The sequence below is a fragment of the Macaca mulatta genome, chromosome 15 (genome assembly GCF_049350105.2).
Source record: "Macaca mulatta isolate MMU2019108-1 chromosome 15, T2T-MMU8v2.0, whole genome shotgun sequence".
NCBI classification, from domain to species: Eukaryota; Metazoa; Chordata; class Mammalia; order Primates; family Cercopithecidae; genus Macaca; species Macaca mulatta.
The window spans coordinates 99,309,654-99,329,497 of NC_133420.1; the positions used below are offsets into that span (position 1 = coordinate 99,309,654).

Genomic DNA, 19,844 nt, shown 5'->3' on the forward strand with positions numbered 1-19,844 from the left:
GTTTCACCTTCAGGTGAAACCAGCTGGGCACTGTAAATTTGAACTTCTGAAGATGTTTTTAATGCTCTAAAATTCTAATCCCTAAGGTAAATATCTAAGATACTAGGAACAAATTAAATATAATTTTACCGTACTTGTGTTTCTGTTAAGCAGATCGTAGATCGTAGAGCTTTAGGATAACTTCTTTGTTCCACTTAAAACCCTGAGGGGTGGAGTGGGGGATGTGTAAGTGAGCAGTGTGCCTAGTCTTCCTTCCTCTGTCTCCAAGTGATCACTCAGTTTTTGAATTGCTGTTGGTTGTAATAGGGCCAAGATAACAGCTACTTGCATTTGTATTCATTTTGGTTCATATTTATGAGCAGGTTTACTACTATGTTTGTGACACCTTTCCCTGTGAAACTTTTGTTAATAGGATATTCCTCTTCTCTTATCTTTAAAATGAATAAATGAGAGAAATACAAGTCCTTGGAGATAGAATTTATGGTTAAAAAAAACAAACCCAATTCTTTATGATAGTCGATATCTGTCATACAGATGAACATGAAGCACATTTGAGCTTCTGGGTAGAGAACATGATGCCACGAATCATAGGGATGAAAAGATGAAGAAAATGCAGTACTCACTTACCATGAACATTTGGAGCGGCCAATGTCTCCACCCGTAGAATCTCGAATGAACCCCTATTGTGGCAGTTATGATGCCTTGTACTTTGGTTGAAATGCTTTTGCCTTGCATTAGTCTATAAATTCCTTAAATGTAAAATCTTTATTGCTTAGGACAGGGCTTGGTGGATACTCAGTGAATATTTGTTAAAAGAATGAAAAGCTGTGGTTCTCAAATGGGGTGTAAGTCAGAATCACATGTGGAGCTTTTTAAAAAAAATACGATAACTCAGTAGTTCTCACCCCTCAATCTCCAGGATTGGGACTTGGGTATGTGTATATTAATGTATATTTTTAACGTTTTATTATGGAAGATTTCAAATATATAAAAGAGTAAACAGAATAGTAAAGTAAACCCCTTCTGTGCATCACCCAGTTTAAATGGCATCAACATTTAGCTGGTTTTATTTCACCTATCCTCCCAACATTTCTTTTGCCTAGAGTATTTAAAAAAACAAATTTTTTTAATAGAAAATTTCAAACGTGCATAAGAGTAGAATAGTATAATGAGCCTGTATGTACCTGTTGCCCTTGCTGGAGTGTATGAAAGCAAATTCCAGACATTATGTCATTTTACTACTAAATAGGGCATGTCTATATTTTTGAAGCCTCTGTAGGAGATTCTGATGCACTGTCCTGCTTTAGATAATATAAACATAAGGAAAAATAGTATCACAGGCAAAGGGCTATGGGATTCAGAGGCATGAACAATTTCATTTGGTTCAGTGGATCTGAGGTGTAAGGGAGAAAATGTATCTTTTCCTCGCCTATCACTAGATTAATGGCTGAGATCTCTCTAACAGAAGACCAACTATCAAGAGAAATTTCAACATACCAATTTAGTAAGTTTTACTTGACACAGGAGCCTTCATAAAACATACATATGTATGTTTTATGCTAGTTACGATATGGAAGAGGATAGTAATGGAGAAGCATAATTAGATAAAACAGTATGATCTAATAATAATAAACTGGGAAGAACTTAGCAAGGCCTATTTTCTCAGATTTTTCTCTGTGACCCTTCACATTCAGACTTAAGGATGTTCTTTTCCTCTGTGTATAGAGAGGGCACCTCTTAAATGAGGGTCTTATAACCTGCATCAGCGGAAGGTCAGAAAATCTTTCCTAGGTTTTATGACCTGCTTCAGGAGAGAAGGTGAGAGTGACCTTCCTGGTTCTGCCATTTTCTCAAATACTGAGGTGCCATATTTTGGGATAGCATGTCCTGAACCCCATCAAATGCTCCATGAAGATAGTTTTTTGTTTGTTTGTTTTGGTTTGGTTTATTTCTTTGCATACAGTAAAGCATGCAAATGTGTAATTTTAGTGTACAATTCAATGTTTGGATTTTTTTTTTTTTTTTAAAGACATAGTCTCACTCGAGCTGGAGTCTCACCCAGGCTGGAGTGCAGTGGTGTGACCTTGGCTCGCTGCAACCTCCTCCTTCTAGGTTCAAGCAATTCTTGTGCCTCAGCCTCCCGAGTAGCTGGGATTACAGGCATGCACCAACCACGCCCAGCTAATTTTTTTTTTTTTTTTTTTTTTAGTAGAGATGGGGTTTCACCATGTTGGCCAAGCTGGTCTCAAACTCCTGGCTTCAGGTGATCCACCCACTTCGGCCTCCCAAAGGGCTAGGATTACAGGTGTGAGCCACTGTGCCTGGCCTCAATGTATTTTTAAGTATATTTGTACCTATATATCTGTCTATATGCACATTTAAACACATATCCTTCTAACTCCCACTCAAATCAAGATATAAAAGATAACCAAAATTATAAAGAGTTCTTTTTTGCCCCTTCCCAGTCAAAGAAGCGGGGTAAGTGCTAGTCTGACTTACTTAACAGAAAATAGCCTTGACCTGGTAGGATTTTTTTTGACAGGAAGAAGTAAGGAAAAGAGCAATATGGATGTTTAAAAATGTGAAGGTGAGAATCTTATAGATGAGTAGGTCTCTGGTACAGAAGTCTTAGTGGAGAGTTGGTACTGGAATCCCGGTCTAAGGTATTAGGTTTTAATTTGCTAGACAAAGAGAACTCAAGCTCTGCTGTCTAGGAGTGTTATATAAGCTAGATTGGACTTTAGAGTTAGGAGACCATGTGGGAAGATACTGTGTGATGAAGGCCTGAAACATGTTGTTTACAGTGAGACTAGAAATGGGATAAATCCAGAGCTGTTTCACTGGTAGACTTGCCTGAATATCCTGTCTGACTGAGGATGGATCAGAAAGAAACGAAGCGGTGATGGGAAACAAGCCTAGATTGACTAGAGAAACCTAGAAATAGAAAAATTGGGAAGGCAAAGTGATTTGGATGATAATGCCATATATTCAGTTGTCCCTGGTGGCCAGATATTATAGTATAGATATTATACAGGCAAAGAAGAACAGAGGGCTAGAGTGTGAAGGTACAGATTTTGAGTTTAAGCACATTAGGGGGCTTAGTGTTCTGGATGAAGAAAACATATAGAAGTTATTGCATATTAGGTATTATTGTTTGCAAAAGAGTAGAAAATGGAGAAATAACCCAATGGGTTAAAGAAGAAACAGACTAAATAAACAAACCTGAGTAAATTGTTGTTAAATTTTATTTTAGAGACAATTCCTTATTTTGCTTTAGTTTTCTGAATTATTGCCTCACTTTTCTGTTTCTTTCTGTGTCCGTATACATGGAAAAAGGAATGAATTTTAGATTCAAAACAAAAACTGGAAAAAAAAGTCTGCAATGGGTAATACCTGGACATAGTATGTATGTGTTATTAAGGCTCTATCCCTGATTTTTTAATGCAGTTATTTATTTTTCTTTTTTCTTTTTTTTTTTTTTTTTTTTGAGACGGAGTCTCACGCTGTCGCCCAGGCTGGAGTGCAGTGGCGCGATCTCGGCTCACTGCAAGCTCCGCCTCCCGGGTTCCCGCCATTCTCCTGCCTCAGCCTCCTGAGTAGCTGGGACTACAGGCGCCCGCCACCGCGCCCGGCTAATTTTTTGTATTTTTAGTGGAGACGGGGTTTCACTGTGGTCTCGATCTCCTGACCTTGTGATCCGCCCGCCTCGGCCTCCCAAAGTGCTGGGATTACAGGCTTGAGCCACCGCGCCCGGCCTTAGTTATTTATTTTTCATGGATTCTTTGTTTATTCCCCATAAGGAACACCTACCTGGGTTTGGAGAGTGGGAAGGTGGATGAGAAAACCCAAGTGACAAATAATGTTTAGTTTATTATTAGAACCAACTATGAGTTGTGACCCTTATCTTCTGCACTGAGAATTATAGATTTTTTTTTTAATTTTTCACATTAGAAATGTGAAAATAGTTTATTGGTGTAGGAAAACATCTAGTTCCAAAATATAGATCACCCTTCTTGAGCCCCATGATGCATTATCTTAATTTTTAAAGCCTTTTTTGCCTCATACTGGAGTTTATTGTACCTCTTAAAAATAGTAAGTCACATACTTAACCTGACAAAAGCGAAAATCATTATAAAAATCTTTAGGCTGGGTGTGGTGGCTCATACTTGTAATCCTAGCACTTTGACAGGCCAAGGTGGGTGGATGGCTTAAAAACCCAGGAGTTGTAGACCAGCTTGGGCAACATAGTGAAACCCCTTTTCTACAAGAAATACAAAAAATTAGCCAGGCATGGTGGCATGTACCTGTAATCCCAGCTACTCAAGAGGCTGAAGTGGGAGGATTGCTTTAGCCTGGGAGTTCAAAGCTGCAGTGAGCCATGATCGTGCCACTGTCCTCCAGCCTGGGCAACAGAGTGAGACCCCATCTCAAAAAAAAATTATTAAATTAAAATCTTTAACAATAAATCTATTTTGAGTCATATTTTGAGACATTCTTAATATAGTTTTCCAACTTGCATTAAAATACATTTTAAACATTTTTGAAGACTAAATTTCTTTTTTTTAAACTGACAGTTAATGTTTCATTCGACAACCTTTTGCTGTATATTTTTATGTGGACTTTTAGTTGTTATAGTGATTTCTTTAATGAAGAAAGAAAATAATTGTCATTTAAAAATGCATATTATTATTACCTTAAGCTATAAAAATAATTTAAAAATAGAGTATGTTTATTAAGATTTAAAAATAAGTATAGCCATGCACTGCATAACAGCGTTTTAGTCAGACTGCATAAGAATAAGATGGAGCTGAAAAATTCCTGTCACACAAATACTTACCATTGTGTTATTATTTCCATACACTTCTCAGTACAGTAAAATGTATGCTGTACAGGTTTGTAGCCTAGGAGCAATAGGCTATATACAGCATAGCTTAGGTGTGTAGTAGGTTATACCATCCAGGTTTGGGTAAGCACACTATCATGTTTGTATAACAACAAAATCGCCCAACAACTCATTTCTCTTTATGTATCCATGACTGTATATTTTTTATTGTGGTAAAAAACAGGTAACATGAGACCTACCTTCTTCACAAATTTTTAACGGTACAATACAGTATCCTTAACTGTATGTACATTGTTATACAACAGATCTCTAGAACTTTTTCATCTTGCATGACTAAAATTATACCCATTGAATGGCACCTCCTCATTTTCGTCTCCCTCTAGCCCCTGGTAACCACCATTTTACTTTCTGATTTGGTGAGTTTTACTGTTTTAGACACCTGATATTAGTGAATTCATGCAATATTTGTCCTTCTGTGACTGGCTTATTTCACTTAGTGTAATGTCCTCAAGATTCATCCGTGTTGTAGCATATGACAGGATGTTTTTTAAGGATACATAATATTTGGTTGTATATATATTACCACATTTATTTAATCCATTCAACTGTCCTGAACATTTAGGTGGTTGTTAGTGTCTTGACTGTTGTGACAAAATAAGTACTTTTAAAAGTCTCACATTTGCAAGTTCAATTTGAACCTTTTTTTAGTTTACTTGTACTTCTCATATCAAGCAAGAAAGCACTTTTCTGCTTTTCCTATTACTAGTAACAGTGGAGATTAAATATCTCATATGTTTTGGGGCGTTCTGGAGCCCCACACATCACCTGTTCCTTTCCATACTGCCACAACTGACACTCTCTGGAAAGTGCCACCTCCCGGCAGCAAGCCAACCGGCACAAAAATAGTGCATTAAACCAGCAAAGCTAAGAACCCTCATAGAGTCCATTTCACCCTCGTACGACCTCCACTGGAACAGGTACTAGTATCCACGGCTGAGAGACCCACAGATGGTTCATATTTCCTGACTGTGCAGACTACCCCCCAGTACCAGCCTGGAGCCTGGTAGACTTGCTGGGTGACTAGATCCAGAAGAGAGATAGTAATCACTACAGCTCGGCTCTCAGGAAGCCACATCCATAGGAAAAGGGGGAGAGTATTACATCAAGGGAACACCCTGTGGGACAAAAGAATCTGAACAACAACCTTCAGCCCTAGACCTTCTCTGTGACAGAGCCTACCCAAATGAGAAGGAACCAGAAAACCAACCCTAGTAGTATGACAAAACAAGGTTCTTTAACACTCCCCAAAAAAATCACACTAGCTCACCAGCAATGGATCCAAACTAAGAAGAAATCCCTGATTTACTTGAAAAAGAATTTACTAGGTTAGTTGTTAAGCTAAGGCACCAGAGAAAGGTGAAGCCCAGTGTAAGGATATCAAAAAAATGATACAAGAAGTGAAGGGAGAAATATTCAATGAACTAGATAGTATAAATAAAAAACAATCAAAACTTTAGGAAATAATGGACACACTTATAGAAATATAAAATGCTCTGGAAAGTCTTAGCAATAGAATTGAACAAGTAGAAGAAAGAAATTCAGAACCTGAAGACAAGGTCTTCTAATTAACCCAATTCAATAAAGACAAATAAAAAAGAATAAGAAAATATGAACAAAGCCTTCAAGAAATCTGGGATCATGTTAAATGACCAAACCTAAGAATAACCGGCGTTCCTGAGGAAGAATAGAAATCTAAAAGTTTGTAAAATGTATTTGGGGGAATAATTGAGGAAAACTTCCCCAGCCTTGCTAGAGACCTAGGTATCCAAATACAAGAAGAACAAAAAACACCTGGAAATTCATCGCAAAAAGATCATTGCGTAGGCATATAGTCATCAGGTTATCTAAGATGAAAGAGAGCTATGAAACAAAAGTGCCAGGTAACCTATAAAGGAAAACCTATCAGATTAACAGCACATTTCTCAGCAGAAACCCTGCAAGCTAGAAGGGATTGGAGCCCTGTCTTCAGCCTCCTCAAACAAAACAATTATCAGCCAAGAATTTTGTGTTCAGCAAAACTAAGCTTCATATATGAAGGCAAGATACAGCTTTTTCAGACAAACAGAATTCACCACTACCAAGCCACCAGTACAAGATTGCTAAAAGGAGCTCTAAATCTTGAAACAAATACTGGAAACACATCAAAACAGAACCTCTTTAAAGCATACATATCACAGGACCTAGAAAACAAAAATACAATTAAATAAACAAAAACAAAAACCAAAAAAACAAGGTATACAGGCAACAAATAGCATGATGAATAGAATGGTACCTCACATCTCAATACTAACATTGAATATAAATGGCCTAAATGCTCCACTTAAAAGATACAGAATTGCAGAATGGATAAGAATTCACCAACCATCTATTGCCTTCAAGAGTCTCATAAAGATTCACATAAACTTAAGGTAAAGGGGTGTACCAAGACATTTCATGCAAATGGACATCAAATGTGAGCAGGAGTAGCTATTCTTATATTAGACAAAACAAACTTTAAAGATAAAAACAGCAGTTTAAAAAGACAAAGAGGGACATTATATAATGATAAAAGGCCTTGTCCAACAGGAAAGTGTCACAATCCTAAACATATATGCACCTAACACTGGAGCTCCCAAATTTATGGAAGAATTACTAATAGACCTAAGAAATGAGACAGACAACAACACAATAATAGTGAGGGATTTTAATACTCCACTGACAGCACTGGACAGGTCATCAAGACAGAAAGTCAACAAAGAAACCATGGATTTAAACTATACTTTGGAACGAATGGAGTTAAAGGATAGATACAGAATATTCCATCCGACAACCACAGAATATACATTCTGTTCAACAGCACATGAACTTTCTCTAAGATAGACAATATGATAGCCAACAAAATGAGCCTCAATAAATTTTAAGAAAATTTAAATTATATCAAGCACTCTCTCAGACCACAGTGGAATAAAACTGGAAATCAACTCCAAAAGGAACCTTCAAAACCATGCAGATACTTGGAGTAACCTGCTTCTGAATTATCATTGGGTCAAAAATGAAATCAGGATGGAAATTTAAAAGTTCCTCAAACTGAATGACAATAGTGACACAACCTATCAACCTCTGGGATACAGCAAAGGTGGTGCTAAAAGGAAAGTCATATCTCTAAATGCCTACATCAGAAAGTTGGAAAGAGCACAGACAATCTAAGGTCACACCTCAAGGAACTAGAGAAACAAGAACAAACCCAGCAGAAGAAAGAAGATCAGAGCAGAACTAAATGAAATTGAAACAAAAAAAAAACAAATCCAAAAGATAAATGAAACAAAAAGCTGGTTATTTGAAAAGATAAATAAAATTGATAGACCATTAACAAGATTAGCCAAGAAGAGAGAAAATCCAAATAAGCTCAGTAAGAAATGAAGCGGGAGATATTACAACGGACACTACAGAAATACAAAAGATATTCAAGGCTACTATGAACACCTTTACGCACATAAACTAGAAAACCTAGAAGAGATGGATAAATTCCTGGAAAGATACAACCCTCCTAGCTTATATCAGGAAGAATTACCCTGAACAGACCAGTAACAAGCAGGGAGATTGAAATGGTAATTTAAAAATTACCACCAAAAAAAATGTGCAGGACTAGACGGATTCACAACAAAATTCCACCAGGTATTCAAAGAATTGGTACCAGTCCTAAAGACACTATTCCACGAGAGAGAGAAAGAAGGAATCCTCCCTAAATCATTCTATGAAGCCAGTATCACCCTAATACCAAAACCAGAAAAGGACATAACCAAAGAAGAAAACCACCGACCAATATCCTTGAACATAGATGCTAAAATCCTTAAGAAAATTCTAGCTGACTGATTCCAGCAATGTATCAAAAGGATAATCCACCATGATCAAGGGGTTTCATACCAGGGATGCAGAGATGGTTTAACATACACATACGCATAGTCAAAGCAAGACTAAGCAAAAAGAACAAATCTGGAGGCATCACATTATCTGATTTCAAACTTACACTATAAGGCCATAGTCACCAAAACAACATGGTACTGTTATAAAAATAGGCACATAGACCAATGGAACAGAATAGAGAACCCAGAAATAAACCCAAATACTTACAGCCAACTGATCTTCAACAAAGCAAACAAAAAGGTAAAGTTTGGAAAGGATACCCTTTTCAACAAATGGTGCTGGGTTAATGGGCTAGCCACATGTAGGAGAATGAAACTGGATCCTCATTTTTCACTGTATACAAAAAGCAACTCAAGATAGATTAAAGATTTAAGTCTAATACCTGAAACTATAAAAATTCTAAAAGATACCATTGGAAAAATCCTTCTAGACATTGACTTAGGCAAGGATTTCATGAACCCAAAAGGAAATGCAATAGAAACAAAGATAAATAGCTGGGACTTAATTAAACTAAAGAACTTTTGCACAGCAAAAGGAACAGTCAGCAGAGTAAACAGACAACCCACAGAGAAGGAGAAAATCTTTCATTATATATATATATATATATATATAATATCAGATATATATATATCTGACAAAGAACACATATCCAGAATCTACAACAAACTCCAGCAAATGAGCAAGAAAACAAACAATCCCATCAAATAGTGGGCTAAGGACATGAATAGACAATTCTCAAAAGAAGATATACAAATGGCCAATAAACATATGAAAAAATGCTCAACATCACTAATGATCAGGGAAATGCAAATAAAAACCGCAGTGTGATACCACCTTATTTCTGCAAGAATGGCCATAAAAAAAAAATAAAATAAAATAGTAGATGTTGGCATGGATGTGGTGAACAGGGAACACTTCTACACTGCTGGTGGGAATGTAAACTAGTACAACCACTATGGAAAAAAGATTTCTTAAAGAACAAAAGTATGGCCGGGCATGGTGGCTCACGCCTGTAATCCAAGCACTTTGGGAGGCTGAGGCGGGCAGGTCACGAGGTCAGAAGATTGAGACCATCCTGACTAACACGGTGAAACCCTGTCTCTACTAAAAATACAAAAAATTAGCCGTCTCAGGAGGCTGAGACGGGAGAATGACGTAAACCTGGGAGGCGGAGCTTGCAGTGAGCAGAGATTGCACCACTGCACTCCAGCCTGGGTGACAGAGCCAGACTCGGTCTCAAAAAAAAAAAAAAAAAAAAAAGAAATAAAAGTAGAACTACCATTTTGATCCAGCAATCCCACTAGTGGGTATCCACCCAGAGGAAAAGAAGTCATTATACGAAAAAGATACATGCACACGCGTGCTTATAGCAGCACAATTGGCAGTTGCAAAAATGTGGAGCCTGACCCAAAGGCCCATCAGTCAACGCGTGGATAAAGAAACTGTGGGGTGTGTGTGTATGTATGTGTGTGTATAGTATGTGTGTGTATATAATATATATATATAATATAAATAATATATAAACACACCACAGTTATATATATATGTGTATATATATACACACACACATACATACACACACACACAATGGAATACTCCTCAGCCATAAAAAGGAGTGAATTAATGGCATTTGCAGTGACCTGGGTAAGATTGGAGACTATTATTCTAAGTGAAATAACTCAGGAATGGAAAATCAAACATCGCTATGTTCTCACTCATAAGTGGGAGCTAAGCTATGAGGATGCAAAGGCATAAGAATGACACATTGGACTTTGGGGACCCAGGGGGACAGGGTGAGAAGGGGATAAGGGATAAAAGACTACAAATTGGGTGCAGTGTATACTGCTCAGGTGATGGGTGTACCAAAATCTCAAATCACCACTAAAGAAGTTCACCACCACCACCTGTTCCCCAATAACCTATGGAAAGAAAGAAATGTCTCATGTTTGTGCTTAAATTAGTCTTTAATACTTACCTTTAGCGATTCTCTGAGTTTGGATTATAAAATAGTTTTGCTCTTTTTGTATTTTCTGTTGTAAGCCTATATGATTATGTAATGGTGAGTAAAATTGCTAGGCCAGATATGCAGTTCTAGGAAGTTATGCAAAGCTGTGCTTCAGTGTATTATTTTCTACCTTTTTAAAGTCATTTTGAGCTTGGCTTTTGAGCCTCTGTTTTCCAAGATGGGGTTTATGTTTTTGTAATGTTATGCTTAGCCCTTGTGTATTTTCATCTCTGAGTTTGAAATTTGGGGTTATATTGGCAAAGGGAGGTTTGAGTTTTAATTATGTGACCTGTTAGAGGAAATGTTAAGCTTCTCTTTCTTTAGGGTAGACAGTGAGAGATTTATCAAGATAAAGAAGAAAAATAAATCCTAAAGTTAATATTCAATACATGATGATGTCACCCTTACTAAAGCCAAAGAGGGCATTATCCTATCATTCTCATCACTAAGAACTCTTCTCCTCTTGGCACATGCTTATTCAGTTAAAGATAAGCCAAGCCTTTCTTTTGTTTTTTTTTTTTAAGAGAACAAATTTACTTTGGTTTTGAGTTTTATTCCTGGCTCTGGGTAGCTTGTTTTTTGACTCTTATTTCCCCCAATTTATAAAATGAAATAGTTATCTTCACTCCCCAGGATTGTTATGAAGAGGAAGTCAAAAGATGAAATGAGGTGACTCAGGCAAAAGTATCTGGCCCTGTGTAGTGAGTACATTGTATGTGTTACATATATTCTTATTGCTGAGAATCCACGAAAGAATGAATTAAATAATGAGGACCCTTTCATCAGGGTTTTTGAGTGGGTTTTTAAAAATACAAGGTAGTAGTTTGTGTAAATACTAAACCCATTGGTACCTCTGCAGAATGTAGGAAATGGAGTTGCTAATTCCAAAAAAACAGCACACATGCTGAGGAAAGTATAATACCTAATATATATGGTTTAGGCAATGTAAAATTCCATGAATATGTTCCTTTTCATATTAACATTTGTGATTTAAAAATACATTGATATGACTATAAAGAATTATTATTGATTATTTCCCTTGATTTACAGAGTATTGTTACAATCACATTTGAAGTACCAGGAAATGCAAAGGAAGAACATCTTAATATATTTATTCAGGTGAATGCAATTTTTAACTGATTAATGATTTATCAATGGTTTTGTTACATAGTTGTTGCTATTAGCAATGGTTGGTCCTATTAAAATATGTCACTTGCTACAGAATCTCCTGTGGGAAAAGAATGTGAGAAACAAGGACAATCACTGCATGGAGGTCATAAGGCTGAAGGTACAGTTTACTGTTGTAGACTTTTGAACGAAGTCCTTTTCTTGGCTGTTACAAAAACTGGTTTTAAACAGAAACACTGGTTTTAGTCCAAATCATCTTTGTCTACTTTCATTTTTCTTTATTATATTCATGACTGAAAAGGAGCTTTGGAAATCGCTGCATACGGCATGATTTATTTGCATAGCTTCCTTTAGGGTTGCAGCTAGAACAACCTGTGTGCTTTGAAATGTTACCTTCTGCTCTCTCTGCCCAAGGACAGAGAAATAATGTTGCAAATCTCACTTCTGCTGAACATTATGCTTCCTGATGCATTTAGCAGACACTAAACATTTGTCATACTCTAAACAAAGTTACAAAGGACTAGAAGAATTCTTGTTCTGTGTTTAGAAACCCACTCACATTACTTGAAATTTGGGTATTTAAGTCATGAACAGTATTTCTTCCAGGAAGCAGTGATTCTAGGTGTATGCTTAACCGTCATCAGTTGAGTGTCTACTCTTGTGTGTTCGCAAGTGTGCACAAAGTTTTTGATATATTAAGAACATTATTTCAAGTAAGTTAATTTCATCCCCATAGGAGCCAGTTTATCAGATAATTCGTTTCTCATTTCTGCAAATCAATACAAAATGAACTTTCATTCAGATAAATATAATAGTTTTTCTTTATTTCACGATTATTCACTGATTGAAACCCATTTCTAAAACGAGTTATTTAATTTAATATAACCAAAATCCTTTAACTTCTCAACTTTTCCCACTAAAACTGTGAAACATTATATAAAATCTTTAATCAATAGGATATGATATATATTTCATCATTTTGTTTCAGGTTTTGGTTGTGATAAATAACACTGAAAAACCATCCTAATATATGTACTAACTTTATCATTAGAAAAGGGGATTGTTCAAAAAAAAATCAATACACAGAAACCTTTTTTGAAAATTAAAAATATTAAGAAACTTTTTGTAATTCACAAATAAATGGAATTAAGTAATTTTCTCAGCTTAACAGTTTGTATTTTTTAAGTGAATATCAATAATTCATTAACATTGATGCTCTATTTCTGCTTTTAAGTTTGAACTGAGGCTGATTAATGTTCAGTCAATTCTCCTTTGAGCAGGGATTGGTGTCAATCAAAGACAAACCACAACAAGTGATTGTCCAGGGTGTCCATGAGCTCTATGATCTGGAGGAGACTCCAGTGAGCTGGAAGGATGACACTGAGAGAACAAATCGATTGGTCCTCATTGGTAAGTCACAAAGGATTAACACTTCTAAAACGAAGTGAAAAATATATTTGAAAGGGATATCACGTGCCACTTAAACAGATTAACCATTCAGGTCCTCTTTTATAACTAAATGAGCTTGTGGTCAATGTTTCGTCTTTATCATGTTATAACATTCATAAAACCTTGTTAGGACTTTTGTTCTTTTTCAGTTTTAGAAAAGTGATTAATCCAAGCACCAATGTGGTTTTGATATACTTAACTAGAAAGTTAAGGATAGAATTACTCAATTACTATTCTTTTTGTAAATTTCTAAACACCATAAAGCATTTAATGAACTGCAATTGATAGGTGAACTGTGTCATTTTAATAAGCATAATGTAATCATGTCATATTTCATTTTGTTTGCAGGCAGGAATTTAGATAAGGATATCCTTAAACAGCTATTTATAGCTACTGTGACAGAAACAGAAAAGCGGTGGACAACACATTTCAAAGAAGATCAAGTTTGTACATAACACTAGAAGCATTTATTATCAAAAGGATTGGCTAATAAAAATAAGTTTCTACTGGGTATATTTCAAGCATTTATTTATTACTTCAGTTACGAATTCCAGTATACTTTAAAATGGTATTTTACAGCATACATAAAATGTAGCAAATCAATATTGTAAAACATTTAACATTCATACAATTATATATAATACTTTTTTTTTTTTTAAGAATGGCATTTCACAAAAATATCTTTTGAAATTGACTTTGGAGTTTACATACACTGAATATGAAAGTTTATAATGATGATAAAACTTTCAACATTATCATTTTTTCTTAGAACTTCAGCTGATTGCAGAGATATAATGATTACATTGTTATTAATTTTTTTAAAAACAAGTAAATGTCACCATTTTATTACATGAAATAAAAGGTTATGAATATTATTGATGTTGATATTGGCCACCTGATCACCTGGCTGAAGGAGTGTTTGTCAGATTTCTCCATTGTAAACTTGCTGTTTTCCCCCATTTCATACTGTGCTCTTTGGAAGGAAATCACTATGCAATGTGCACACTAAAAGAATGAGGAGTTGTAGTGTAATTTCTTGGGAGTGGAGTGTCTACATAATTAATTGAAATATTTCTGCAAGGGACAGTTGTTGCTTTCGCTTTATTAGTTCAATCATTTATGTTTATCAGTGTGGACACATGAATATTTTATACTTTGGGTTACAATTTAATACTACTTTATTTTGTTGCTCAAATTATCCCAGCTTTGGCCATTGGGAACTCTTTCTGTTTTCTCCTTTGACATACCTCCGTCAATGTGGGTTTTGTGTTTTGTTTTTGAGCGCCTCCTTATTTTTCTCCTTTCATTTTTAAATAACCCCAATCCCTATAGATGTTGGCGCTAGGAAAACTAACAATACTCCCTTTCCCAGGTCATCCGATTCCTATGCTGATGGAGGAAATGTGCCTCACATGCCGGGGGCGCTGGGGAGGAGGCATCTGGGATTTTGTGGTTGAATAAGACACCTGGCCTGGCCCTGCTGGAGCTTAGTTTAGTAGGTCACACAAGCAGTCATTGGTAAATTTGGGATACAAACAAATCTGTTAGGCTCAAACCTGTCTGTTATTTGCCCCTCCAAGCTGCATATAAACTGAGGAGCCTTAAAGGATAGAAACTTCAGGCGTAGCGAAGTTTTAAAAAAAGATTATCAAGAAAACTGTTTTCCAGATTTTATCCTGAAGGCACTAGCTACTTTAAGCTATTTTTTTTATCATATTTTGCGCTTGCAGTTGGCGTTTGATTTCACACTGAACATTCATTGTCATAATTATAGACACTATGTGACAATCAATGGCATAATATTATTTTATGCTGCATTTTTATTAGATGGCACCTCAAAGTTTCCCCAAGTAGGTGGGTTTTAAATTATTAATATATACTGTGGCATAGTATCTTACTTAGTATTTTAATAAGATCCTTATTAATATAACAAATATTAAGTTTTATTCCCCTGTAGTGCTACTTTAGTCTCTGAGCTAATTTTAATGAAGCCAATCTAAAAATCGTGTTACTTCTAAGGATGTCGAGTGAGTGAGTTGAACAATTCTGCTGTCATATTGCCCCTCCCCAGTGCAGATAGTGAATGAGGACCCACTGATTTAAAGGCAACACTACAGCCCCTTCTTGCCTCATTGAAGTCCCAAGTTTTATTATTAAGGTAAAAGCACTTAATGTTGACATTTCTGAAAGAATGAAGAGGCCGGGCGCAGGGGCTCACGCCAGTAATCCCAGCACTTTGGGAGGCCGAGGCGAGCAGATCACGAGGTCAGGAGATCGAGACCATCGTGGCTAACACGGTGAAACCCCATCTCTACTAAAAATACAAAAAATTAGCTGGGCATGGTGGCGGGCGCCTGTAGTCCCAGCTACTCAGGAGGCTGAGGCAGGAGAATGGCATGAACCCAGGAGGCAGATCTTGCAGTGAGCTGAGATCGCACCACTGCACTCCAGCCCCGGCCACAGAGCAAGACTCCGTCCTAAATAAATAAATAAATAAATAACCAACCAACCAACCAACCAACCAACCAAATTAGCCGGGCGTGGTGGGCGGGCGCCTTGGCGGGAGAATGGTGTGAACCCGGGAGGCAGAGCTTGCAGTGATCCTAGATTGTGTCACTGCACTCCAGCCTGGGTGACAGAGCGACTCCATCTCAGGGGAAAAAAGAATGAAGAGCCAGAGCCAGGCATAGTGGCACGCCTGTAGTCCCACCTACTCAGGAGGCTGAGGTGGGAGGATCACTTGAGCTCAGGGATTCAAAGCCAGCCTGCGCAACATAGACCGACCCTGTCTCTAAAAATGAATTGGTTAAAAAGGATGAAGAAAAGAAGGAGGAAAGGGAGAGAGAGAAGCCCTTTTCTTGTATGTGCGTTTCTTGTATGTGCGGCCACTTTGTCAGAACAGGAATTTTCAAACCAGGCCCACACTGGTATGTGTGAAATCAATTAGTTGGTTATGACCATTTTTTTAAAAACAAAATATCAGTGATCACTATAGTGTAAATATATTGTTTTGTGAAACCCATCTTAGATATGTATTATGTCTGTATGTGCAAGATTGTGATATAAAAGCTATTTCTTACTGTGGTTAAATATTCAAAGAAGTTGGAGAACCATTGCTGCAAGGGGACAGAGGACTCCATATGAGCTCTCCTGCCTTGCCTGAATAAACTTACACAATTTAGTGCTGGGACATTTGAACCTTTCCTGAAAATGTGAGTCAGGGAGAGCATCTTGGGGAGGTGGGGAGGAAGATAGAAGGAGCAAAGCAACAACCCCCTGAAGCCCCCTATTCAGCTTGGGCATGTTGTCAGAACCTTAAATATAATTCAGCTCACCATTCTGGGTAAGGACAGACTCTACCAATGAAAATGGGTGATTACCAGCTGTGAAACGCTAAAACATACTTTTTCGGTTACACATTCCTTTACAAACAACCGTGTACATTTCAGCCCCCCGCCCCACCATTTCTTTTCTCCAGGAGGGAAGGCTGCATGTCGAGGTGGTCATAGATTGTTGAGTATCATACTTTTCTACCTCGTTTTTATTTGCGCGGTTTTAAATGTGCCTTAACCCATGCAAAGCCTGGCCAAGATTGCTGAGTATGATACTTTCCTATCTCGTTTTTATTTGTGCGGTTTTAAATGAACATTAACAGAACCCATGCAAAGGCCGACCAACTGGCTGGCTGCGCGGGATGAGTAGAGCACCTTCCTTGGTGGCAAGTGAGTGCGAGGAGGAGGGGCCTAGGCTTTTCTCTGTCTGGTGTTTGCCCAGAAGACCCTCATCATTGGACTACGTCAGGAGGGAGTGGCACAGCTCCGAGGTAGGGGAAAGGGTTATAAAGTGGAGAGTCCACCACACATGATCTTGAAGTAGCTTTTATAAAAGGAAAAGTGCATCTTTGCCGGACGTTATTGGAAAGGAGTAGAAACAAGCAGACGAAAACATCCCAAAGGGTAACCACTAGCGTTCCTGCTTCTTGCAACATTCATCTCGGGCCTCCAGCTGAGCCCACCCTAGGCCAGGTGATCGCCCGGCCACCACATTCCCTGCAACTGAAGCACCTGCTCCTCCATGAACTCGCCAAGAGCTGAGCGCCTTCGCTCCACACCTCAGCGCAGCTTCCGGGACTCCGATCGGGAAGAAGGTAAAATCGATATCCTGGGAGAGGGGGAAGATGAAGACGAGGGGGAGGACGAGAAGGAGGCGAGCCAGTCGTTCCTAGAGCAGTCGCTCCAGCCGGGGCTGCAGGTGGCACGGTGGGGCGGGGGTGCGCTTCCCCGAGAGCACATCGAGGGCGGCGGCGGCCCGAGCGACCCCTCGGAGTTTGGCACCAAGTTCAGGGCACCGCCAAGGTCTGCGGTGGCCTCTGGAGACGCCCCGCAGCCGGCAAAGCCCCCCTACTCGTACATCGCGCTCATCACCATGGCCATCCTGCAAAGCCCGCACAAGCGCCTCACGCTCAGCGGCATCTGCGCCTTCATTAGTGGCCGCTTCCCCTACTACCGCCGCAAGTTCCCCGCCTGGCAGAACAGCATCCGCCACAACCTCTCGCTGAACGACTGCTTCGTCAAGATCCCCCGCGAGCCGGGCCACCCAGGCAAGGGCAACTACTGGAGCCTGGACCCTGCCTCCCAGGACATGTTCGACAATGGCAGCTTTCTCCGGCGTAGGAAGCGTTTCAAGCGCCACCAACTGACCCCGGGAGCCCACCTGCCCCACCCCTTCCCTCTACCTGCTGCACACGCCGCCCTGCACAACCCCCACCCAGGCCCTCTGCTTGGGGCCCCTGCCCCGCCGCAACCTGTCCCGGGGGCCTACCCCACCGCCGCCCCCGGGAGACGCCCGTGCGCTCTGCTGCACCCGCATCCTCTTCGCTACCTACTGCTCTCGGCCCCGACCTATACCGAGGCACCGAAGAAAGCACAAGGCGGGGACCTGGAGACCCCAGGCACCCTTCCCGTGCTACAGCCCTCACTCGGTCCCCAGTCTTGGGACGAGGGCAAGGGTCTGGCGTCGCGACCGGGAGGCGGATGCATCTCTTTCAGCATTGAGAGTATTATGCAAGGGGTCAGGGGAGGGGGTACAGGGGCTGCGCAGAGTTTGTCCCCGACCGCGTGGAGCTACTGCCACCTGCTCCAGCGACCATCATGCCTGTTGCATCCCCAGGCCGCTGCCCCTTTGCTGCACGTGTCTGCCGCCGCCGCTGCTCGGACAATTTTGCAGCAACAGCAGCAGCATCAGGAGGAGTACTGCGCCAATGGCTGCGCTCCAACCAAGGGCGCGGTGCTGGGCGGGCACCTGTCGGCCGCCTCGGCGCTGCTGAGATATCAGGCAGTGGCAGAGGGCTCTAGGCTGACATCGCTGGCTGCTCCTTTGGGCGGAGAGGGGACCTCACCGGCTTTTTGAGTATCACCCACGCCCAGTTCCCTGGCCAATTCCGCAAGACCCTCCAAGAGCCAGGTGGGAGGGCGGAGCCACCCGCAGCTGCTCACTTCACCTTGTGCGGCCCATACTGGGCTTGTGCATCTGAATCCCGCTGCAGAGCAAACAAGAACTTCTGTTCCCTGCAAAATGGTTAGAAAGAAACAGCTGGATTACGTTCCTCTAAAAACCACCTGAATGTAACCTTCGCAGGGCGTCAAGTCGTTTTTTCTTGCCTTCGGTTGTGGCTTCTACGGCTTTCCCGATTTGCACATTTCCTGGGGGACTATGAAAGTGAGTGGGGTATTTTGTTCTGGCATTAAAAGAAAAGCAAGCAAACAAAAACACAGCTTCCGATGCCAAACATGTTCCCTTCTTTAATTCCTTGGAACTGGAAGTATTATTCCTAAGTCAAGTGCAAAATGCTTCTGCTCTCTGTCTTCCTGATAGGGATGTTTAATGTAAGTAGCATATTAATTTCAGAACATCGATTTCTTATCTACGTGTCTGACGTGCCATCTTTAATGTTAAAATTAAGCCTAGTTATATAGACGAAATAAAATGCTAAGTCACTACACTACACTGTTTATTTTCTGTTACGTCTCATTCTTCCCTTTCTAAATGGAACTTTTAAAAACCCACATTATTTTCTCTCAATTTATTTTCACAATTCATATTTATTATAGATAGCAGAAGTAATCCATGTTAATATGGCCTTAAAAACTTCCAAATATTTGAGGTTGAAAATGTCCTGGGTTTTAAAATAGGAAATTTACTATTTATGAGACTTCCAAAAGAAAAAAATAGGAGGGCATGTAAATATATTCTCCATATATTTTTCATCACCCCCCAACAAGCTGGAAAACAATTTGAGATCAATTTGGAATTTAGTGGCCAACATTTACTCGGGGAAAATAAAAGGCTATATATATGTTTTAAAGCATTAGAATTTTCAAAACTTACTCCTTAAAAAAATTCTGGGCCGGGCATGGTGGCTCACGCCTGTAATCCCAGCACTTTGGGAGGCCGAGG

The 19,844-nt window shown here is 39.4% G+C and overlaps 2 protein-coding genes across 9 annotated transcripts in view; both read left to right on the top strand.

Annotated features, from left to right (window-relative positions):
• ZNG1 (Zn regulated GTPase metalloprotein activator 1) overlaps nt 1-14,299 on the top strand; it is a 53,666-nt gene extending 39,367 nt beyond the window's left edge. For 6 of the 7 annotated variants that reach the window (XM_028834241.2, XM_077965046.1, XM_028834238.2 and 3 more), the window contains 4 exons: nt 11,862-11,930; nt 12,034-12,099; nt 13,220-13,349; nt 13,737-13,899. In XM_028834241.2, coding sequence (XP_028690074.1) covers nt 11,862-11,930; nt 12,034-12,099; nt 13,220-13,349; nt 13,737-13,843 — 372 coding nt within the window. In that variant the 3' untranslated portion in view covers nt 13,844-13,899. 7 annotated transcript variants of the gene reach the window in all.
• A 2,386-nt stretch (nt 14,300-16,685) lies between these two features.
• On the top strand, nt 16,686-19,389 carry LOC698459 (forkhead box protein D4-like 1). 2 transcript variants are annotated; one of them, XM_002800132.4, is made up of 2 exons: nt 17,319-18,544; nt 18,598-19,389. In XM_002800132.4, the coding sequence occupies exons 1-2, from the start codon at nt 17,463-17,465 to the stop codon at nt 18,740-18,742; spliced, it is 1,227 nt and encodes a 408-aa protein (XP_002800178.3). In that variant the 5' UTR covers nt 17,319-17,462; the 3' UTR covers nt 18,743-19,389. The 2 variants fall into 2 exon arrangements, with proteins under 2 accessions (XP_028690322.2, XP_002800178.3); XM_028834489.2 differs by having other exon boundaries at nt 16,686-19,389.
• Nucleotides 19,390-19,844: the final 455 nt, after the last annotated feature.

Excerpts from the sequence above, each read along its gene's own strand:
- LOC698459 (XM_028834489.2), top strand. The coding sequence starts at position 17,463 with ATGAACTCGCCAAGAGCTGAGCGCCTTCGCTCCACACCTCAGCGCAGC.